General features: G+C 36.2%; 1 protein-coding gene across 2 annotated transcripts in view; it reads left to right on the top strand.

Annotated features, from left to right (window-relative positions):
- The window catches only part of RSRC1 (arginine and serine rich coiled-coil 1), a 136,098-nt gene that overhangs the window by 68,387 nt on the left and 41,990 nt on the right, over positions 1–25,721 (top strand). For both annotated transcript variants that reach the window (XM_087725322.1, XM_087725321.1), the window contains one exon: positions 7,199–7,250. In XM_087725322.1, coding sequence (XP_087581448.1) covers positions 7,199–7,250 — 52 coding nt within the window. The remainder of the gene's footprint in view (positions 1–7,198; positions 7,251–25,721) is intronic.

Below are 25,721 nucleotides of genomic sequence, written 5' to 3'. Positions count from 1 at the left end.
ATTAGCAGTACCAAGAGTAGCATATTTTTATTTTTCAGGGCTACTTTTGTTTCATAAATTAGACTGGTATTATGTTACAATTTGTGCACATACATAGATGTTTATAGCACAGATTGTCAGAACAATCAGATGAAGTAAATAAAACTATAAAATACAAAGATGGTTATTTTCTTTGGCATCTACATAAAAAACTCTGTACTTGTGGATGTTGTTTCCAATTGTGCCAGTGGTTTGTACGCAATTTCAGTAATTTGATCATAGCTGATGAAAAGCTGACAAGATTTCCACAGTGCCCCATTAGATGAAAGCAGCATGAAACCACAGGTTAATCTGCAAACAGATTTTCATGCTTATTACTCTAATGATTCTATCACATTTGATGTAGCAGGCTGCAAGGCGTCTCTCAGCAGCAACAGTGTGCTCCATTTTGATCTCTCTACTCATTAAATGATGTAGTAATTTGACTGACCTCTGACCAGGTGCATAGCTATTCATAATTGCATGTCATTCTGATGGGGAAATTACTTGAGAGAAACCAAAGTATTCATCCTGCTTTCCTAGTCAAAAAAACTAACAAAAGAAATATTGCATTAATTTTCAAATGATGATATTACATTTAGTGCCTAGGCCCCATATATCAAAATCTGAAAACTGCTCAGTTACTATATGCGCTTAATCTTAATGGTATCTGTGGATGTCAAGGGCATGGAGGAAATTAAATCGGAAAGTGCAGATAGACCTAAGAAGACATTATCTCTTTATGATTGCAGTTTTGATAGGTATTTCAGTGAATTTCATTTTCGCAGAATGGTAGAAGATGAGTTAGCCACCAGATTTTCTCATTTTTCTTCCCCATGATTTATGTGAGTTGAGTATAAAACTTTTTATGGGAGTGCAGTTACTGAAGATGAGAGGTAAATTAATGCACTGGGTTTCCATCTCGGTTTCATGCACAATTGTCAGAGCTGTACATACGTAATGGATCCCCATCATTATTCAGGGTTGTTTACATTCAAAATATGTAATGAAATCTGTTCAGAATAATGAGGGAAATAAAAGTTTAGAAAATTGTAAAGGTCATGAAGTTTGAGAAATGATGCAATGCTCCCAAAATAACATTTAGGCAATATAAATTACAATATTATGCACCAACCCTGCCTTATAGAGACATGAAGATAAAGTGCTTTCAACTAGTGAAATGCTGTTAGCGCTCTCTGAAGTATGAGAATGTGTAAAATGTTGCTGATTTCATATTCTGTGTGTGCCCTTGTGTGTGTGTGTGTGCGTAGACATTTTATGGAGAACAATAATGGATTTTACTAACATAATTTAATTATGTTTTCTAAGTATGTATTTTCTTCCATAAACATTCCATTAGAAGTTTGATTAAATACTAGCTTGATTGCTGGAAGATTTTCTGTTTTTATTTTTGTTTTGAAAGGCATTTCAACCAATGTAGCTAAATAATAGCACTTTTTTTACACTTGGAAGTTTATGATATAGATTGAGGTTTTAAAAACAGTCTCAAATGCAAACATTACATATGCAGACATACAGATATTTTTATTCTTTTATTAACTCAAATGAAAATAAGGCAATCACCAAATAAATCTATTAGCAGTTCCTGAATAGCTGTGTCGAGCTTCATGACAGCCTATGTCATTTGCATCAACACCACTATCAAAGAACTATCACACAAATAATATAAATGAATGAATATTATATAATTTATACTATTAACTTCAATTTAAATCATTTGCACTATGCAAATGTCATAAAATTCCACAATATCATGATGGACTCCATTATAAATGAAATGAACGAGTTTGACTTATGCTCATTTGAAACAAATCTAGAATGAAAACTATGATTAAGAATCCTTAAATTCTAGAGGGAAAGATGTTGCTAGAATGGTGAAGATTTTACTTAATCAGAATCTGTTGATACAACTTTATCCTCCAACAGGTAAGAAATGCCCTTAAAAATGTATTTCAAAGGATTTTAAAAATCTCAATACTGCACAAATTGAGCCAATTTGAATTAACACTGTAAACTTCATAAACCGTGTATAAGTCAACAAATAGTATTGGCTGCAGATGGTTCTTTCTTTAGTGTTTTTCCTCTTAACTGATGTTGCTTTTTTTAAGCAGAAATATTAACTTACTTTAACCTAAGATCATTGTTCTATAAAAATGAAACTTAAACCATTTTATACATGTAAATTGCATGCATTTTGTTTAATATTTTTATAGATAATCCTCAATTTATTACCATAATGAAGCCTGCCCTTTATAGTCATAAGTCATTGCAGTTGTTAAGAGAGATGCTGATGTGATCGTCTCAAAGACCACTATCGCAGCCTTCCCAAGTGTGATCACTATACCATTGTGTGAGTTGTTAAATGTGTGCAGGACCAACTCAGATTCCTTTCTCCGGCCCAACTTGCAAATTCCTCACCGCCACCACATGCTAGAAACTTGGAAAGTCTTTCTAGCCAGGGCAAGGAGGGGAAGCAGCATGCTGCACTTGAGAAACAAAGCTGAGAGAGAACTTTCTTTCTATGGCAGAGAGGCCAGTTATCCTGCCCTCCCGGTATTAGAAAGAAAGACGTTCCACTCCAAGAAGGACACAGGAACCAATGTCCTATGCTGAAAAAGGAAGCAGTTGCAATGTTCCCTGTTGGCTTCCCTGTTGACTTTGTGAGGAAATTGGCAGGGAAGATTACAAAGGGTGATCACATGATCATGGTGGGCTTGGCAACCCATTGTAAGTGCGAACAGATTGCCAAGAGATTGGATAGCCAAAAGCTCAGATTTCAATCATGTAACCATGAGGGCACTGCAATCACCATAACTTTAAGCACCAGTTGAAAGTGCTGCTATAATTGCGAATGGACACTGAATGAATCATTGTAATCCAGGTAACTGAAATGTACATGGCTTGAGTTGGGGAGAAGAATCCATGCGGTAATCTATATAAATTTATTAGATCAACCTCATGGTAATCCCTATGACATTGCATGGAAGTGAAATTGGACTTTGGATAAGCAGGATAAGAAGAGAATGGATGCATTTGAACTTTAGTTTTGTAGAAGAACCCCATGGGTTATGACGAGAAAACAAACAAACAAATCAAATGAAACTGAGCAAATCAGACTTATTACTTGAGGTGCAAACGACCAGGCTCAAATTAGCATACTTCCGCCATATTATTAAGATTTACCTTTCTGGAGATGCATCAATGAATGCACCATTGAGGGACCTGAAATACCAGATTAGGGATAGATAATCATAGAGAATATCTGTATGGGTACTAGAATTGACAATTACTTAATGGCCTTCATAATTTATGTGCACAGAACTGGGCTGCTATATGTAAAAATAAAAACATTGTACCATATTCTGATTGAGCAAAAAATTGGGAGTCACAAAATTAAAGATAGTAAATATATTAGGATTACAGATATGGAGTTAAAAAAATAAAAGAACTGGAAAAGCTAAAGCAGAATACTGTAGGGCATGTACAGGATTCTATTGGAGTGAAGGTTATATAGATAGTCCTTGTTTAATTACCTTAATTGGAACCAGTTAACTACTAAGTTATTGGAACCAGTTAACCAGTCACTACTAAGCAAAGCAGTCACTAAATGGAAAATCACATGATTACAAGCTGTGCTTTCCATATATTCAGTTCAGTGGTGGGTTTCAAAATTTTTTAGAACCTCTTCTGTAGGTGTGGCCTGCTTTATGGGAGTGGCCTGCCAGCCATGTGACTAGGTGGGAGTGACTTGCCAGCCATGTGACCGAATGGGAGTGGCTTGGCAGTCATGTGACTGGGTGGGCATGGCCAACTTGTAAAATGTAGTGAAACTCATTTAACAACGCTCTTGCTTAGCAACCAAAATGTTAGCTCAGAAACTCTGGCATTTGAAGCACACACGTCTTAAAGCTGTCAAGTTACAAGACCCTTGCACCCCTACCCCTTTAGAAAAAAAACCCAGGGGTGTTCAAACTTGACAGCTTTAAGACTTGTGGACTTCAACTCCCAGAATTCCTCCTCCAGTCATGTTGGCTCAGGAACTCTGGCATTGAAGTGTGCATTTCTTAAAGCTGTCAAGTTACAAGACCCTTCCACCCCTAACCCTTTAGAAAAAAAACCCCAGGGGTGTTCAAACTTGACAGGTTTAAGACTTTAAGGTTTAGATAGAACTCTTAGAGGTTGGCGGGGCTATTGGTGAGCCAGCCAATCAGTGAATGGTGGGCGTGCCAAGCGTGGTGCAGACGGGCGGGGGAAAGGAGCTGGAACTGGTTCTAAACAGCACAGTAGATTTGTGGAACCTCTTCTGTAGAAGAAGTTAGAACTGGCAGGAACCCACCCCTGATTCAGTTTCACACTTATGGCTTTTATTTTCCCCCTAACTACTTCCCGCTATTGGAATGCTCAAATGCCTGCTTACTGCCTTGCACATACCAAAAGCAACATGATTATGCTGTAGTCTGAGGCTGGGAGGAGAATTTCAACAAAGGTCTGTAATAGACTAGAATTCTCACACAGACATGAATTATTTCCCCTGTTCTTAAATAAATTAGGTGTGGGATATATTAGTATTTTCAGGCAAATTCTCTTATGGAGAATTTGTTGAATGCTCATTCATCCATTCCATTTATTGGCCATCCATCCTACCGTAGGGTAACTCTGGTTGGCTTTACAGTTACATATACAGGTAAAACATAACATAAAAAGTTAAAATCAAATATTAAACCAAGAACACATGGGGAGGGCAGGGGTGGGAGGGAGGTGGCATCTGTTACTACTCAATCAACCACCTCCATTGCGCTGTTCCCCCACTGGGATCCCAAGCCAACTGGCAGAGCCACATCTTAGGGCCCTTATGAAATGATGGGGTTGGGGCCAACCTCACAAGACGGGGACAAGATGTTCCAGAGGGGAGGAGCAACAGCAGAGAAGGTCCTTCTCCTGGATACTGCCAGCCAAAATAATTGGGCTGCCTCCTCTGCCACCATGAGTAGCACAAGCTGGACATATGCCATCTCAATCCCCTCCCAGGGCAAGTACAGGTAGCCCTTGACTTACAACTATAATTGAGATCAAAAATTCTGTTGCTAAGTGAGGCAGTTATGAGAGTTTTGCCCCATTTTATGACCTTCCTTGCCACAGTTACTAAGTGAATCACTACAGTTGTGAAGTTAATAACTTGGTTGTTAAGTGAATCTGGCTTCCCCATTGACTTTGCTTGTCAAAAGATCTCAAAAGATGATCACATGTCATAAATATGAGCCAGTCATTAAGTGTCCAAATTTTGATCATATGACCTTGGGGCTGCTGCAATATTTGTAAATACAAAAAACGGCCATAAGTCACTTTTTTCAATGCAGTTGTAACTATGAACAATCACTAACCATAAGTTGTAAGTGGAGGACTACCTATACTATCCTTCAGGGATTCTTATGGGAAAATGTAAAATATGCACAGGGTCGAAAGACACCACATTAATTGCTTATAAGTATATATGTAGCTCTTGGATTACTGGTGGGAGAGATTAAGCAGATGAAATACAATACTTAAAAAGTATAGGTGTGCTTCCTCAGTTGCTATAATGGATTGTGCTTCCTCAGTTGCTGTATGGATTTCCAACATTGCTTGTGGAGTATAAAATATTAGAAATATTTTGATATTAAAATTAAATTTCTCATACTTTTTTATTTGAGGAAAAAGTACTTTGATGAGGTACTTTGCTGTCATATTTTGCTTTATTGAAGTTTTAAACTATATTTCCCAAAAATATAATCATATCTTGACTTATTTATGTTTTTATCAGTTTCTAGTAAGTTAAATGGTAGCGTCATTGGAACCTTTGGCGTATTTTTTCTAAATACTTTCGTTGACAGTTAATACCTGGAAAATAGATTACATATTATTAATTGTAATATAAATGAGTACTCACAGTATAATGGAAAACAATCTTGTTTTTTACGGACATAGTTACAGCAAAACAAATGCTAAAAAATAAAATTTAGGATTTTTTAGGATTTTATTAGTATTCATAGGCCGCCCTTTTCCCTGAGGGGACTCAGGGCGGCTTACATAAAATAAGGAAGGGAGGGTACAAACAATAGACACAAACAATACATAGAAGTAAAATAGTAAGCAACATTCATTCATCATTCGGGAGGGGACAAATTATCTTTATCCCCAGGCCTGATGGGCTAGCCAGGTCTTAAGGGCTGTGCGGAAGGTCTGGACGGTGGTGAGGTTACGAATCTCCACGGGGAGATCGTTCCAAAGGGTCGGAGCTACTACTGAAAAGGCTCTCCTCCGTGTAGTTGCCAGTTGGCACTGACTGGCAGATGGAACTCGGAGGAGGCCTAATCTATGCGATCTAATTGGTCGCAGGGAGGTAATTGGCAGGAGACGGTCTCTCAAGTAAAATAATAGTAACAATAATTTAAATCACAATTGTTTTAATTTAGAGCAACTATTTGGAGTTTAGTTTATATGTCAGGTTACTTTCATGTGTCAGATATTAAAGCTTTTAAGAGCCGAGGTGGCGCAGTGGTTAAACGCAGCACTGCAGGCTACTTCAGCTGACTGCAGTTCGGCGGTTCAAATCTCACCGGCTCAAAGGTTGACTCAGCCTTCCATCCTTCCGAGGTGGGTAAAATGAGGACCCGGATTGTTGGGGGCAATATGCTGACTCTGTAAACCGCTTAGAGAGGGCTGAAAGCCCTATGAAGCGGTATATAAGTCTAACTGCAAAAAAAAAGCTTTTGAATTATTTGAAATGGATTATGTATTTATTGGATTATATAAGGAATGGTGCTTCATTTTGTTAAACTCTAATTCATCCAATTTATTATTTCATTTATTTGCCTTTTTTCTATTTACATTTATATATTTTTGTATGTAAAACATGTTCATGATAAAATTGATCTCTGTATATTTTACGTTTTAGGAGATTATTTTAAGAAATTCAAATTCTGAAACAAAACAAAAAATTGACAGAAAATCTGATCCCAGAACCTGAATAAAGTGGAACAGTATTGAATCACATATGCCTATTAATACATAATACAGTAAATATGAGAACTGTGTGTTGATATCAATCCACCCAGATTTTGACATTTAATTATTGCAAATATATATTATTTATCATCTGTATTGTTTTCTTTTTTTGCAGTCTGCTGCTGAGCAAGCCAAAGCTAGATTACAATTGGTCCTTGAAGCTGCTGGTAAGTAAGGCAATAAAAATATTAATTTAAAAAATAAAGTAAGATAGGTTAATGTTTACTTAATCTTACACATTACATATGTTTTTTATTGTTACATAGTTAATAAGTCAGCCCTAGTATATTATATGATTAATTACTGTATTTACAGTATCTAGAAAGGTATAAGAATTCATTTTTAAAAAAGACAGTGCCAAAATATCCTAAAATTAGTACAAGATAAAAATCTTTGTCAAATCCACAATACATTACCTCCCATAGACCCATTAGATCCCACAGAGTAGGCCTCCTCCGAATTCCATCTACCGGCCAGTGCCGGCTGTCGACCACCTGGAGGAGGGCCTTCTCTGTTGCTGCTCCGGCCCTCTGGAACGATCTCCCCGTGGAGATTCGGACCCTCGCCACTCTTCAGGCCTTCCGTATAGCCGTTAAGACCTGGCTGTCCCAGCAGGCCTGGGGTTGTTGAGTTCCACCCCTACTCGAATTGGCTGTGCTTGTTGTGTTTTTTAAATTGTTTGTATTGTCCTGTTTTGTTTTTGTCTTACTTTTCTGTATTGTTCTCCCCTCCCCTTGGCTTTTGTTCAGCCGCTCTGAGTCCCTTTGGGAATAAGGCGGCATACAAATCGAATAAATCCAATCTAAATCCAATACATTATTTGTTTTATTGAATTCTAATTTTATTCTAAAGTTCTGTTTGCTTCATCCAGACATTTTTTGTTTTAATTTTAGATTCATTTTTAACTTGAATCTCATGATGAAATCATGGTTTAAGATATCCTGTTTTTCAGAATATTACAGATTTCATGAGTTTTATCCATTAATATCAGATTCACAGTTTTTAAAGGTTATTTCAGATTCTTTCAAAAATTATTAATGCTTCTTTTTAAAAAAACCAAACCCTTAAACTAGAGTTTTGAGTTTTATATTCTGGAATAAAATATGTGATTAGAAAATAAGTGTTATTCATAAAATTTTAAATAATATTCTTTTCTTTGGCTTCATGTTAACAAACATCTTCTAGGCAATTTTCAGGAAAAACATGAAGCTTATGTACTTTTAAAATACTCTATACAAAATGAAAATTATTCAACCTGTTCCTTTCAGTGTAAATGGAGGTAGATTTTCACCTGATAACCAAATTATCTTAAAGAAAGAGGCAGGGGAGCTTTAGAGGGAGATTTATTGAAATATTGAAAAGGAAGATGTAGGTTTTAGATTCATCCTAATAATTAAGAGTAATGATCAATACATAGTGGTTTGTAAAGCTTTGGGAGTTAACACTTTGATCTTTTCACTTCCATGTTTTCACATTTATTCTATATGTCCTTTTTTAACGATATCAAACTACTGTAATATTTATTTATATTTTTATTTATGAAGTATATTTGTAATAAAGTATTCATGTAGAAGGGTGCTAGAAGATCATATTTTCATTAATGATAAAAATTGAACTTGTGTCTCTGATGTATATAAATATATATGAAATTTTCTCCCTTTTGGTATACAATACAGTTACTGAGTACTCTTAAATATCACTGACTTTATTAATTATTATTAGCACTTTGGAGATATCAGCAAAACATTTGAATCCCAAAGAATGTATTAATAGTAATGTAATAATTAATAGTGATACATTTTAAAATATATTTTAAGAGTATATTTTAAAGCATATTTTAAAGTATTTAAAGTATTATGTATATAAACAATATTAGTATTAGTAATTAGTATTAATATTAGTATTTCTCTTTATATTGTATTCAAAAGGACTTTTGAAATATATTTATATACCCATTATATATTTCATTTTTTCCTTCAAAAAGTCTTATATATAAATTATATTACATGATGTTTGTACAGATTACATCATTCTTAACATTTTAAATGTTCTACATAGTTTTCATTTTATTTACAGATTATATCTTTCTTTATACAGTTAGAGACACTAACCAAATAATCTGAGAAAGAAATAATTTTATATCCTTAAGAAGTCCCACTTTATCACTAATCATGATATATTTAGGTGACTTTATTTACATTTTTTCACTAGAATAAATAAGTATCGCATTATTTTAATGCAGTTTAACAATATCACAGCAATGTTCTGTCTTTGAGCAGATGTTAAGCAGGCAGTTCCTGAATGTTAATTCTGAGAGGGTGGTATGTTTAAGCCTATCTAAAGTATGTTGCATGTGAGCTTTCCAGGCTTAGTTACAATGCTCTCTCTCTTGGGAGAATTTTAAAGCTAAACCTCTTTCTTTTTGTCACTCTATATGGACTCTCTTAAGTCAGTATAAAGCAGATCATCCCTAGGCTAAAGCTCTTCAGCTTTTGTTATTGGGCTCTGTAGGCCTGTAATTAGGCCTCCTGGTAGGCCTTGCAGCCCAGTTAATGGTCATATGGAGTTTCTGTGAGGCAGACTGGCTTTGTATAAATCCTTCGTTGGAATATGTTTATGGGTCACTTCATACCAGGACCGTGTTTTGTCCTTGTGCCCTATAGGCTGACAAGGAACTGGTTCCCTTGACCATGGACAGCTCCGTTTGCTGCTCATAGTCTACTCAACTAATCCCCAGTGTAAACAGAGGATTTAGCGTAGCTTCTGTCACTTACAGTTGCCAAACCACTTGGGTGTCTGTGATTTCTTTTCCAGCATTAATTATTGAATGATGGAGAACAGTGAAAGGTTTCATGGTTGTTTGTACATTAAATATATCCTTCTTGTCTAAAATACTGACAAGACAGTATTCACAATATTAAATACTTTATCCCAGTAAAAATGCTGCTAGTTTGAAACATATTTGAGTAATCCATATTTTAACTGAATTTTTAAAATGTATATTTTAAAAAATATTTTATGTGAACATTTCCAAATAATTAGTTTGTGCTAATCATATAAAAATGTTGCCCAAAATTTTCTATGCTGTAAAGATTCTTTTCAACTTATAAGAACAATTGCAGAAGTTGATTGATGTGTGCTTTCAAAGTCGTGAGTTGAAATGACTGACTGATCTGCATGTGGAATCTGCATTTCAAACCTGTTTCTAAAAAAGATGCAAAATACTATATTTTAAAGACGGAATTGTTGATGGCTTAAAGCAGACTTCAGAATTGTTGTTAATATGACATTAGCGATATGTGATAAAAACTGATGGAAATATATTTATGTTTTATATATAATGGAGTTGTTTGACAGCTTATATGAATATTTAGCTGTTTAACTCATTATGTTCTGATTATATAGCCAACTTTTTCACTTAGCTGTGAATCACAATTATTTTTTAAAAAATTCTCTGTAAATGAATTGGATAGTAAAAAACAAATATATTAATATTAGATGTTGCAAATGCAGAACATTTTTATATGATATTCTTCAACATTTTATTAGAGTGTGATAAATCTGTATTTGCTCAGTCTTATATGATAAGTGATATACAGTCTGTGGGGCTAAGATGTTTCATGACAGATGTGGCTGAGGAGACCACATACATAGAATATATGATTTTAGTCTGGTGGAACTAATAGGATCATTCATTACTTTACAGATCTTTCCTTTTTTTGTTTCTTTAATGAAAATTGTTTAGTTAAATAGGGCAGACTTTTAGCTCAGTGCTTAGTAACGGTGCAAAGCTAGTTTTAAGGCCAGCTGGGAAGAAATAAAATATTACAAATGTCCATTTAAATATTATATATCAGAAATGATTAATTTAAAAAAGAATAGTATGAGATTGCTTATATTTCTACAATATTGTTTTTAATATAAGCTCTATTTATATTCATAGGGCTACCTCTTATGCTTTCTTTGGAAGTAAAATTACCACAAATGGAGCGTGTGCAATATTCTTATGCACCTCTTTCAATAATTTACATTATAAAAATAATATAGCAATATAAAATAAATATCAATAATATTGATAATGTTCTACTAAGTCATTGGTTTATATTTAAAAGTTTGTATATGAATTGAGGGATGCGGTGGCTCTGGCTAAGACGCTGAGCTTGTTGATCAGAAAAGTCGGAAGTTAGGTGGTTCAAATCTCTAGCACCGCATAACGGAGTGATCTCCCATTACTTGTCCCAGCTTCTGCCAACCTAGCAGTTCAAAAGCATGTAAGTAGAAAAATAGGGACCACTTTGGTGGAAAGGTAACAGTATTACATGTGCCTTTGGCATTTAGTCATGCTGGCCACATGACTGCGGAGACATCTTCAGACAGTCATGTGGCTCTTCGGCTTTGAAACGGAGATGAGCATCCCCCCGTAGAATTGGGAACGACAAGCATATATGTGCGAGGGGAACATTTACCTATATGTATTGAGGTTTTAAAATCTTCCCTCTAATTTCCAGTGGGATTTTTTAGTGATACTAAAAATTGCTGGAACAAGAAATTGGAAATATAGTTTGGATGTCTTAGAAGAGAATGTAATAGATCAGAGTTGAACTGTGACATTCTTGATACTCCCTTAACTTGCTTGTTTGCTTGCGTATATTTCATTACCCAACTAAGGAACATCATTTGTGTGACTTTGGAGTTTGTTTCATGTTATATATAGTAGTGGGGATCATGAAATGTGAAAAACATTTTTATCTCCCCTGTCTCCCTTTTGAGACATAATGGCTTCCCAAAAATAAATATTTTGCTTACTTGGGTTGTAGCTGTCAGGTGCAAGCAATCAGAGTTCACACTAACTATTTTAAACTTTCTGGCTCTGCAGACCGATGATGGTTTTGGGAGGGAGAGGGGATGGTTGCACCATTTGTGCAAATGCAGCTTCACGAGCTCACACGCTCACCTGCCCCTTGCACAACCTAGTTTCCAATGGCCCACAGTCCAGCACCGGGCCATAGACCAGGGGTTGGGGATCCCTGCTTTATTGCATTCTGCCTATAATAGAGGAATCTCCCGAGACTGCTTGCCTTCTCTTGAGAAGAAAACAGATAAGGTGCCATAGGCTAATTCCTGCTTGATCCCTCCTCCTCGTCCATCTGGCAGTTCCCAACAGTAGCTGACTTAACAGTTTCTTTCTTTCTTTCTTTCTTTCTTTCTTTCTTTCTTTCTTTCTTTCTTTCTTTCTTTCTTTCTTTCTTTCTTTTTTATTTATTCCTTTTATAAATAAATCAAAGTAGAGAACATACCTAATATTTTTTCATCCTCCTATTTTTCCCTCAACAACAATCTTGTGAGGAAGGTTGGACTGACAGACAGTGACTGGGCTAAAGATTCCCAGCCAGCCTTCATGCCTAAAACAGGATTAGCGCTCAAAGGCTTTTATTTTCCAACCTGGTTCCTTAACCAAAATATCTAACAGGTGAAAAACAATATTTCTTCTTCTGAGCTGGTGTACAGCTCAAGTAATTTGTTTGCTAATGTAATTATTTCAGTATTTCCTTGGTAGTTATGCCTGTAACGCATAGATTCCTTAATTTTTCTTTTGACAAAAGTAACAGAAAAAAATCTCTTTGTTATTCAGGCAGGTGAGAACTCTACATAAGGGAAGAACTCAGCTTGAAAACACATTTATTTCTAAGATATATGAAGAAAGGGGTGGGGGAGTTGAGAGAAAAGTAGTCAGAAATGATTTAATCTGAGAAGTTATTCCTTTCTACATGTTTTTGTCTTGTTCCTTGACAAATTGGCAAGAGGTTAAGGTGACACAAAGCAGCAGTAGCTTAGGTTTGTAGAATCAAGTTATAATCACCAGCCATGATTAAAGCAATCTAAGAGTTATAAACATACTTCAAACTGTGTTTTCTTTATCAAATCACAACAGCAGAGTGTAGATTATGTTAAACAATATGGTCTATTAGAGTACACTTAGAAGAGAGTGACAAATCCAGAGCTTTTCCAATCAAACTAAAATGTATTTCCTACATTGTCAACTAAATTTGGCAACTTTCTATTCTAGAATATTCTCTCCTAGTAAATATACATGCATGACTCACATATTTGTGTGTTAAACCATGTTGATTAAAATATATTTGAAATTAAGGTACTGCTTAAAAAATCAGTAAATTCCTGATTTGCAGATGCAAACTATTCTCTCTCCCCTCTCCCTCTCTCTCCCCCCTCTCCCTCTCTCCCCCTCCCCGTCTCTTACATACACACACACACCACATTGATGCAAAATTACATACACATACACTCAAGCAAGTTTTATATAAAAAACAGCAGGCTACTTTTAAGTATCAGCAAAGTATGGGATTTGAACTTTATGTATCAGGCTAGAGTTATTATGACATAAAAAATTCACATCAACATATCATCTAGAATTTACAATACATACTTCAGAGATGGTAATGTTGTTTTGAAATATTTAGTGGGAGTTAAAGAATAAAAATGGAAACAGTTTTCAGAATAGCTACCCCTTTTCTTTTTCACTTAGTAGGATGGGTAGGCAGCTAAGAAAAACGGAATTATTAGTGCCTTTTTGTTACCTAATCTTGGGATGCTGGAGGGCTAAAACTGGAGTGGCTCTGGCAGTGAATTACCTATCACTCATCTTCTCATCTTTTCAATTTATATATGTGTGGGTGTGTATGTGGGTCTGTGCACGCATGTAAGTAGAATTTTTTCAAGTGATTTAATGTAATTTGAAAGATGAGGCCTAGGTAACTTATTTTGTTAACAGACTCGTCAAGCTGCCCAGCATAAGCCTGAAATAAGATTATAATTTTTATACATAAATAAATAATAAACATATTTCCCATTATTTTATAAATAATGCCAAAAAAGAATCTAATTCATTAGTTTAAAATATTGTATTTAAAAGTGTGGGGACTGCATAGGTGGAGAATTTGAAGAACTTTTTAATTAACTCTTAAATTAAATCTAAATTTGATTCATTTTAGTAAATGTTCCCTAATTGATTTATATTCACCATGCATGTTTTATCTTCCAGTCTTCGTTTAATATATAAGGTGAAATCTCTTGAATTTTCTGTTCTTTTTTGTCCAAGATTCCCTAGCAACTGAGAACTTGTTTAGCGATAAGGATGAAATGTCCATTTGTATCTTATTTGCCATACATACAGCCACATTGTCCTTTCCTAGAATAGTCTCCAAGAATCCCCTTACATTTACTTGTGCCATTCCCTTGCTGCTTTTCCAAGCACACTCCTTGCAGATCCCACTGAAGGTCAAACGTAGAGCTATCCCACCCTTTGCAATGACCTTAAGTCTGGAAATGATAAGTTCCTGCATGTAGGCTATAAAATATGTTGGGTTGCTGCCTCCTCTCCTTAGTACTTCCATTTCTCATGAACCAGACCAATCCTCAAAGAAAGATCCTGTAGGTTGACTAATTTACACTGTAAAAACATGTAATTATAACAGTGTAAAAAAGAAGATTATGTTGCTGCCTTACAGTTTCCTAAAAGTTATTAAACATTTTCTACTTTCTTGATAACCTCTAGAAAAAACCCAGTAACATCTGTTCTCAAAACTATATGTAAAAGGCAAGATGCTGCCTCCTTCGTTCCCAAAGAAATAAATAGTTATATGAAAAAAATCTATGTTTCGTACCTTTTGGAAAGAAGAGTAAAAAAAATAGTTGCAAGATAGGTTACATGCAGTCACAAAGAAGACTGCAGAAGAACTTCACTTTGCTTCTTCAGTGTAATCAGTCAACTAACAGAGTAAACATTCCAACATTTCTTTTTCTTTCTTTCTTTCTTTTTTTCTTTTTTTGCAATTTGAAGAAGTGGTAGAAATTACTGACATATTTGGTAAGAACAGATTCTTAGAATGACAAATGAGAAGCAATAGGTACCAATTTGAGAAGAGCAGTGCTGAGAGAGGAAAGGAAAAGAGGGTGTTTTTTTTAGGGAACCAATTTTGTACTTGGAAAATGAAGAAAATAAACTTTCTTATGATAAAGAGCCCACCCAGATGATCAATCAAATCTTCCTTTTTTTCCAGAAAGAGAAAGGATAGAAAAGAAATGAATTAGGCAACATTTTAGTAGTTGAAAATGCTTTAATTGGCAGGAAACTCTTTCATGTACAGTAGCCATTTTGTTGATAAGGATAAGTAAATAAAGTATACAAAACACACATTTTCCTCTTATGAGGGCCAAAACATAATTTGTGAAACAGTTAGCACTCTTAGAATAGCAATCTCCTATTCTACCACTACCTCCTCCCAACACAAATTTCCTCCTCACTCATGATCCATATAACTCCACCCCTGCCAGGCAGACAACCAACCAAATTACTATGGTTGGTCATATAGCCAGATGTTTAGACTGAATTAGGCATTTTTGTCCATCTATCAAGTCCTTCCCAAAGACCTGGGATAGGGAGACATTGCTTAATGATATTAAAGGTATTGTCACAGGATGTAAGCTGTTCCAAGGAAAGTTGCCTTTTGTAATTGACTGATGGGGATTTTGTCAAGATGTTCAAGTGAGTGCCACATGGTTTTAAACTGCACCCAAGGCAGCTATCACTGTTGCTACTATCTTTGCTTTTTTGCCACAGTTGTTTTACTTCTGTTTGCAGTGTTTATCTCTGTTTTTTTTCTCTTCTACTGTCTTCAGATATTACAGTGCCCACAATCCAGTCTTTCCCCCCCCCCCCCCATCACAGTTGTTATGTCCAGGATTCGGTGTGGCAGATGCTAGTTAGTTTGAATTCTATAGTCCCAGAACACTTGAGTTTCTTCATTTTCTATTCCTACCAATTCTTGCTTGTAGGCAAATGGTATTTATTGCAGATATTCCAATGCACCTTTTGGGCTCTTTTTCATGTCAAAAAACACATTTTTTTCTCCAATAAAGTTAAAACATTTTATTAGAAACTGCAGCTGACCATCCATGTTTGCTCTTGGACGAAAAAGTTGGATCTGATTAGTACTTGAATTCGAGACTCCTGGCCAGTACTGGAATGCAGACTAGTCTGGAAGTTGAAAGAAAGAAGTACAAATAAATTATGTACTGCTACCATGAAGATTACACGGATGTCTCTATGAAGTCACAATGAACCAAGTTCAATTAAGTGAGACTTTTAAAGGAGCAAGCCAAATCAGTTAGCCCATGCTTTTCAAGCATATAGTCAGTTAGGCTTTTGTAGCAGGAAGGGGCTTGCTGGTGTCTCTTGACTGCTCTCATGGCCTGTAGAGTTGAAGGCAACAGCTGATTGATTATAATGCTCCTAGGAAAATGCGAAATATGTGCTCTTCATACAGCTAACAAGTTCATCATTAAATGAACTTGAAAGTGAATACTCGTGTCTCAGGATACTGTTGTAGGATCCAATCTAGGTTGGTCACCAGGACCAGAGGTTTAGTCTTCCGAATCTTTGGACTCGTGCTAGAGCCCATCCTTAGGGAAACTCTCTCTGGAAGAGCATGTACTTTGGGCTATTCTGTGTCTGGTATTTGTATATATTGTGTGTGGCTTCATCAATTTTATGTTACTTAATTTTATTGCCTGTTGGCTGAATAACATAAGGCAAGTATATGTGTGATTATTAAGAAGAAAGAGGAAAGGTTTGCCAATTGAAGAACAGCAGCTGTGATAGAAACCTAAATAAAGGTCAAGTTGGATGTCCTGGCTATAAAAAAAAATCAGGGTGGGAGGTTGGTAGCTTATGTGAGTATGTTGGTGATTGCAAAGACCTATCTTTTGGGTTTATGGTGCACTTTTAGGAAGACATTCATTTGCTGCAGCAACTTCTCTCTTTGAGCCTTCTTGTCAGCCGAGATAAATGACTTCCCTTTTTACTCTTTTGGTAACTTTTACTGTCTATAATCCTTATAAGAACTTTATATAATATTCTATAAGGTAGGCTAATGTTATCATTAACCCTTTGTTATAGATAAACTTTCAGAAAGACTAAATTATTAGAGTAGTGAAATTCAAATTGAGGATTTGCTGATTGGTATCTTAATTTCCTAGTCAGTAGGTTTAGATGTCAGTTCTATCAAACTAGGCAATTTTGTACATAATAATCTAAATCAGCAAGCCTCTTATTGTGTTAGACTAAATGCTACAATTACCAACCTGTTATTCCTGAACAGATGTGATACTATACAGCAAGCACAAAGAATATCAGAAATGATACCAATAGATGGAAGATTTTGTTGTTCATCATGCAAATGATAATGTAACCCCACAGAAACATTAATTTGTTCATTCCATATTTTGATTCATTATGAAGCAAAGGACTTAACCTCTATTACTATGGTTAACAACATACATCCTTTTGAAACAATACAGTAAACTCATGGATTTTTCTCTTAGTATTAACAGATTCTCCACCATGCCATATTTAAGATTTCATTATTGTAGCAAAAGGTTATAAATATCTGGTAAAGTTAATAGCAAATCTAGTTTAGCCTCTTAAAACTACAGGGCATTATACTCAAAAAGTAACATTCTCAACCACACATTTATAAACAAATTAAAAAGAACTACAAGAGGTATCATTGTAGGATATGACCTAAAGGCTAGTATTTCTAGATGACTCTCAGAGAGCTCCAAAAGGATTGTATTAATTTGGTGAAGAATATATAATTGTCCTGGCAAGAGAAAAATGAAAACCAGAGGAGACTCAAAATTAAGCATATTGATAGCAAAACCATCACCAAAATCAGACATGAGAAAGGCTAGTTTATACTAGTTGAATGAGAAAGGTAAAACACTGCATGTGTTTAGATGGAGTGTTATTGTGTTCTTGATGACAGCTGGAAATTTTTGGTTAATGGGCCTGGACATAATTTATGGACTCCTGTAATGTTGGCCTGCAGATGTTGTTGGACTCAAACTCTGATCAATCTCAATAAACATAGTCAATAATGAAGAATATTAGGATGTTCACATCTGGAGATCAACAGGCTCCCCACTTGCTTATATGATATGGGCTTTAAATATTCTAAAGCATTTTTATCGAGAAATGAGTATGAATTATAATGTAAACCTTAACATTCAACACTCAAATCTTTCTTAATGGGTCCATATGTCCAATGAGTGTTTTTTTTAACCAGAAAATTGATTACCGGGAAACCACAATTTAATAGTGTCATAATGATCTCCAGCTAGTAGTTCTGGGTCAAAATATTTTACAATGGTTTTACTGAAACCATTTCTAATAATATTTGGAATTTATATTTAAAAAATATATGTTTACACTATTATGGTTTTCACAGCTTTTGTTTTAGGTTTATGCATTTTCATGATCAATAATCTATACTAATTTTTCAGTTTAACAAAAAAAGCTTTTAACTCAATTGTATTATAGTTATTGAAACAATTGACACTTTATTAAATAGGAGAGTGTATGCCATTTTTCTAAATAGTTTCATTTGCTCATATTTTCTTTAATCCAAATGAATGAAATTAGAATAAACAGTTTTGGAGTCATCTGTAATCATGAGCTGATTAATGGAGTTTGGTTTCCGAGCCATTATTCATTCATGAACACCTGATATCTTTCTCATAAACAAATTGTGTTTGTCCAAATTAAGAAATTAAATGAAGCATTTGATGAGTTTATGATTGACCCCTCTAAGTTGGAACCCATTTGTCAATGTCATTATCTTACAAAACTGTTTGACAAATGTGGTGTCTAAGGAGCATGTGGATTTATTATGATTTCTGATTAATGCATGCTGTAAGCCAAATTATGAGATTGTAATAATTTTATTCTCATTTTAACAGTCAGTGAAGGTTTTCATCCCTGATAAAATGCATTTATCTCCCTACATATTTATAGATGATTATAAGAATCAACGATAGCTTTAAGAATATATTTAAATGTAATGCTTCATCTTTTAATATTACTTTTTCTAAAATGCTCACATTACTAATTTGTTTTTAATTATTCTCATTTAAATTGCTACTAGATAATAATGCATATTTCTATAATTATATAAAAAGGGAACTAGAATTTCTTATTAAATTAATAAAATTAATATTCTCAATGTTTTTTCACAGAAAAGCACAGTATTTTTAATTCATGGTTGTCAATATTTAGTAAAATACATTTTGAGTTTTTGGTGCGGCTTTGTTTTTTTTTAGATTCTCACTTTAAAACATCTTAGTGGGTCAGAACAAAAATCTATCTAATCCATCATTCTGGCCAGCCAATCTGATGATCAAAAGTAGAGGGTATACTATCTGCCCTATGCTTTCCAATGACATTCAACATGCACAGAAAATATGGGGAGAGGAAAATTAACAGTGCTCCTAAATAGAAAAGCACTTGTTGGTTTTGAGTGAGAAAAATAACAGACAATTTAGGTCATTCCTTGTTTGGGTTATGGAATATATTTTGCATGACTGATGGTAATAAAAGTAATTATTTTTTGCATATATTTTGGGCTTTTGCATATATGTAATGTTATGCTGCTTAACTGGATGCAATACAGTCCTACTGTATTCTTCCAAGTTACTCAGAGAATTTGCACAGATAACTCTCAATGTACTACTTCAATTAGGACTGGAATTTCAGTTGTAAGTTGTGATTATTGTAAAGCAAGGCACCCATATGACCAAATCTAATTTTATGACCATATTTATATTGTTAACAAAGTGAATCACGCAATTGTAAGTCTGTATCCATTCTCCAAGAAGGTTGTTTTTTTGTTGGAAACTGGCAAAAATAATCACAAATTGCATCACATGATTGTGGGGCATTGCAACCACTTGTAAATGTAAACTGGTTGCCAAATTTCCTAAAATGTTCAAGTGTCCAAATGTTGCAGCAGGGGGAGGGGGCATGACATTTTAAAATGATCAGAAGTATTTACAAGCCACAAAGCACCCTTTCCAAGACCATCACAATTTAAGCAACTGATTATTAGTCAACGGCTACCTATATATGGTTTAACAATCTACAAATCAGATATAGAAATCAACCTAGTGCTCTTCATTGTAATGAAAACCATGCCCAAATGGGACTAATTGTGTTCTCTAAAACATATGTAGATGGACAGCTGATGGATTATTCAGAAGGAAATTGCTGTTATGCTTGGAATTTCAAAGGAACATGTACATGTTTACAGCGGAGATTAAAATTTGCCAGAAAGTGTTGTCATACTATGACAATTAAGGTGAGGTTTTTTTTACATCAATGTGAACACCAGCAAAACATGGGCTTATCATTATGTCTCAGTAACAAATCATAAGCCTAAGGACTATAATCCCCAAGGTTCACCAGCCCACCCCCCTCTCCCAAATCAAAACAAGTCTTTAGTAGAACAACTCACATTTATAGATTTTGGGAATGCAGGTGGTCTTATTCATATGGCTTGCTTTGTATCTGACCCACTACCAAGTAAGATAACCACACTGATCGCAACACTCATAACTTTGAAACAACAATTAACCATTTGGGGGGGGGGGGAGGAACTTTTGCTGTGGCATGACAATGTCAGGCCTCACATGGCACCCAAAGAGTTGGATTTCAGTATGTTACCGATCTGCTGTGCAGTTCATACATGCAATTTCTACCCTTTCCTAAAATTAAGGGAATACAGGTAGTCCTTGACTTACTACCACAATTGAGCCCAAAATTTATGTTGACAAGTGAAACATTTGTTGTGAGTTTTGTCTCATTTTATGACCTTTCTTGCCATGGTCGTTAAGTGAATCATTGTAGTTGTTCAGTTAGTAACCCGGTTATTCTGTGAATCTGGTTTTCCCATTGACTTTGCTTGTCAGAAGGTTGCAAAAGCTGTTCACATGATCCCAGGACACTGCAACCGTCATAAATATGAACCAGTTATTTATTATTTATTATCAAAATTTATATGCCGCCCAATCCCGAAGGAATCCCAAAAAAGAGAGAGAAAAAGAGAAGGGGGGGGGGGAAAGACAGTTGCCAAGCATCCAAATTTTGTTCATGTTATCATGGGCTGCTGCAACAGTTATAAGTGTGAAAATGGTCATAAGTGCCACAGTAGTTTTGAACAGTCACTAAACTTTTGTAAGTTGAGAAATACCTATAGTTTTGTGGGCATCTGTTTGAATCAGATGAAGAGGACTGTCAGCACTTGTTTGAAGACAAAAGTTGTGGAATTCTCTTGTTACAGCTTTAAGAAACATGTCCATTGTTGGCAAAATTGTGTAGTGAATTATGATTATGCAGAGAACTAAGTGAAAGTGACAAAATAATTCTTGTTTTAGAGGAATTAAATTAAACATATTACACATCTCTGTTATAGTGTGCAGACATTTTTCATTCAACACCTATGTTTGTGTGTGTGTGTGTGATTACAAGTAGTAAATACATCTGTTTCCTCTTTAACTTCTTTTTGAAAATATATTTTCACCTTTTTGTTCAAAGCTTCCTGTTTTTGCATGATATGTAAGGGGCATCCCTAACTGTAGATTCAAATTAATTAATTGGGAGTTAGAACTGGGTATCTGCTACATTCACATATAAAAGGTTGGTTTTGTTTATTGCTAACACACTTCTGAGCTTATAAGTTATATAGTACTTTTGTTTAATTGAGACGTTAATTCACGTTCTCCATGGTACCGACAGGAGAGTCCAGAATGGGTTATTCTAGCCTATTAGCTCATTGACTGAATTGAAATTCTGAAGACACGCCTCCCTGGTAATGGTCCACAGTCTTTCAATTCAGTCTCAGCTCGCAGGACTGCTTTTTTTGAGCTCCAAACTCAGTGTTGAAAGAAAAATTCCAGAGCCCCAGTGGTTACATTTGACCGTTTGGCGGTTGAGTGGAAAATGCTGAAAACAGAAAAGTTGTCTAATAAGGTCATAACAACAATTCAGGCAGCTAGACGGCCTTCTACCATCCGCATCTACAATGCAACCTGGAGGATATTTAGTACCTGGTGTCAGAAGGGACAAGTAGATCCTACTTTGGCCTCTGTGGCGGAATTCCTGCAGGAAGGTTTACAAAAAGGATTTTCTTCAAACACACTTCGACGACAGGTCACGGCTTTGGCCTCTAATATTACTGTGTTTTCCCGAAAATAAGACATGCCCTACTAATAAGCCCAATCGGGCTTTTCAGAGCATGTGCCATAATAAGCCTTCCCCCAAAAATAAGCCCGCCCCAACTATTTGAGCATATGCGCAACTGGTCCCCGTCATTACCACTGTACCACCTACCAGTAGAGCTTGCGGGGCAAAAAGAGGGCCTGCCGCAAAAAACGGCAGCAGGTGAAGCAAAGTGCTTCCACCCCCCGCCCTTCCCTCCCGTGCAAAGAACCTGCTGCAAAAAGAGTGGCAGGCCAGCAATGCGATCACCCCCTCCTGCCTGTTCCTTCGTGCACAAAAATACACTGCCCACCCCACCCCAATGGTAAAGGCAGCCTGCCTGATTTCCTTTCCTGCCGTCCCTTTAGTGAGGGATGGCAGGGGGAGAGAAGCGAGAGGTCCAGGTCCGTTGCGAGAGGCGTGCCTTGCTTCTCCCCCCCCCCAACCTGCCAGCCCTCGCTAAAGGGATGGCGGGGAAGGGAATCAGGCAGGCTGCATTTACCATTGGGGTGGGATGGACGGTGTTGGGCCACGAGGCACTCCTCTTATCTTTCCAGGTTGGGTGTGTTCCTCACTATTGTGTCCAGTGAAGCCCCTGGTAAAAAAAAACTTCCTTGTGACTTCAAGAAGTTTGAAATCACGAGAAGGAGTTTTTTTTCTACCAGCGGCTTCCCTGGACACAATGGCGAGGAACACAACAGAGCTGGAAAAGTAAAAGGTGCACCTTGCTTCTCACCTGCCCCAGAAAATAATAAGCCCTCCCCTATAATAAGTCCAAGGCCATATTTTGTGGGGCAAAAGAAAATAAGACCCTGTCTAGGAGTATAGGAGGTTTTAGTTCTCTAGTTCTCAGGGGCGCCTCTAATTTACAGCCTTCAACGGTACATTGTTATCCAACCTGGGATTTGCCTAAGTTGTTACAGGCACTGACCACAGCACCCTTTGAGCCATTAAGGGAGGCTAGTCTTCATTTCCTCTCCTGTAAGGTGTCATTCCTAGTGGCTATCACGTCTGCCAGATGGATTTCAGAGTTGGCAGTATTGTCAGTGAGAAAGAATCTCTGTGTTGTTTCATGTGAACAGGGTGGTTCTGCTGATGGACCCTGCCTTTATGCCTAAGGTTAACTCTTTGTTTCACCAAACACAGGAGTTAATTCCGGACTTCTGTCCTTGGCCTAAGCATGCGTTAGAAAGGGAATTGCATAAATTAGATGTAAGAAGGGACCTCCACATTTATATTTCTAGGACATCTTCATTCAGGAAGACCAAAGCCCTGTTCGTATCCTTTCAATCGTCAACTCGGGGTCACAGGGTGACACCTTCCACGGTGGGTCGTTGGCTGCGGGTTTATATAGCCAGAGCATTCGAGAGCCAAGCCCTCCCAGTGCCCCAGGGAATCACAGCCCATTCTATAAGAAGTGCGGCCACTACAGCTGATTGGGCTACTCAAGCATCAGTGGAGGAAATATGCTGGGGGGCGACATGGACATCACCAGTGACATTCATACACCATTACGGACTTGTTGCATATTCATCAGCAGAACCAGCTTTTGGTCAACGTGTGTGCTTCAGAAGGTACATCAGGAGCACTGCACTTTGGGCCAAGACAGATCCTGCCCCTAGGATGTCCAAGGCTTTGGTATGTCCCATCCTGGACCCTCCCGTCAATACCATGGAGAAGGGGTGTTGGTCTTACCTGTGAACACCCTTTCTCATGACGACCGACGGGAGAGTCCAGACCCACCTGGTAGACTGCTTGGCCAGTTTCCGGGAGAAGGAGAAGTTTGGACTGGACAGAGTACAACATCATGCTCGCTTCGTCTTCATTGATTGACTGAAGACCGTTACCAGGGAGGCATGTCTTCAGAATTTCAATTCAGTCAACGAGCTAACAAGCTAGAATAAACCATCCTGGACTCTCCCGTGGATCTTCATAAGAAAGGGCGTTCACAGGTAAGACCAACTCCCCATTTCTGTTTGTAATAATGATCAGGGACATAATTATAATTGCTATAGATCTATGCCTGCAGCTTGTGTGATAAGATCCCATTTTGCATATGTTTATATTTTTTACAATATAATAACATGTCAATTATTGACTACACTGTCCCTAAAAACAATAAAGTGTATCAATACGGAAAATATGTTTGTCCTCCCCTCCTCATCCCATGATAATTCTAGAGGAGATACTTGCTACTTAGACAAATTAGCTTCAGTATTTTAAACTTTTCCATTTTTTGCCTTGGTCAAATCTAAAGCATGCCTTTAAGCCATATGCTATTGTTACTTTAAAGTCTTTACTTTAAAAAAACAACAACGATAAAATTAGCTGTACTCTCCAGCAGATAAATTTCCTAAATTCAGCTGTGGTAGGTGATTATTGCCAGGTTGCAGCACAATAAAGCCTAAAGCATCATATTAACTGTGCTATTTATATGGATCTTAATACACTATGAATAAAAGCCTCAATTACTAAGCACTTTTGAGTCCTGACGAGGCAGTCCCATGCTGTTAATGGTATCTTTATAACCTTTTTAACTTCTTGTTTTCTCTGACAGAGCTGAACAGTAACAGCAGTGGATTTGCCTTTGGCAAACGAAAACTCATTTTGAGACAATAATTATTATTTACTATTTAGATAGATGGCAGTAAAATTTATCTGAATGAGATTTCCCTGAGAAAATACAAACAGATTAAATTATGATCCTTAATGGAGTGGTGAAGCATGTAGTACTTGAAACAATGAGGTTGATGTTTCCCATCCTTTTTCATTGTAAAAGTAAACCGTTTTTAAGTTATCTAAATGATGCATTTAATTTAAAATCTTATCCTTGATGTTGCTTAATATTTCAGATTTCCATAAAAATACACAAATTGTGAAAGTTGCAAAAAGCAATTCTTCTCTGTAATAGTTTATTTAGTTATGGATTGGATTACATTGGATTTTACATAGCTAGTTCATCCTTATTGGAAGGAATATAGATAAGAACACTGTTTTGATTAATTAAATTAATATTAATATATGTGCTTTTGAAAAAAAATATTTGTGAATGCAAAATGCTCAGCTTCATTGTTGAAGAGAATTTGCTGTACTAGTCTTTGATTTATAACTTGAAGTATAACTTAAAGAAAAACATTTGTGTTAAATATTTGCTTATAATACAAGAAGACAGCATCGTATGTTTGATGCTAATGCTAAGGAGTGGGCACTATGTAATCCTCCAGATGTTGGCAAACCTCAATTTTTCTGACTGTGTTGCTGAAACACCTGGGAAATGAAGTTTAGTAATATATGGAGGACTGAAATGTTATCTTATAAGCATACTTTTATACAAACTAAAGGACTATTATATTTTACTAATGTACCGTATATACTCGAGTATAGGCCGACCCGAATATAAGCCGAGGCACCTAATTTTACCACAAAAAACTGGAAAAGTTATTGACTCGAGTATAAGCCTAGGGTGGGAAATGCAGCAGCTACCAATGGCAGTGGGAGATTGGACCATGTGATGGACTTGTGGGTGTGG

Source organism: Thamnophis sirtalis, unplaced genomic scaffold (assembly GCF_051295495.1).
Source record: "Thamnophis sirtalis isolate CommonGarterSnake01/CBP01778 unplaced genomic scaffold, rThaSir2_p1.2 scaffold_11, whole genome shotgun sequence".
NCBI lineage: Eukaryota > Metazoa > Chordata > Lepidosauria > Squamata > Natricidae > Thamnophis > Thamnophis sirtalis.
This window is presented reverse-complemented; position numbering and strand designations above follow the sequence as displayed.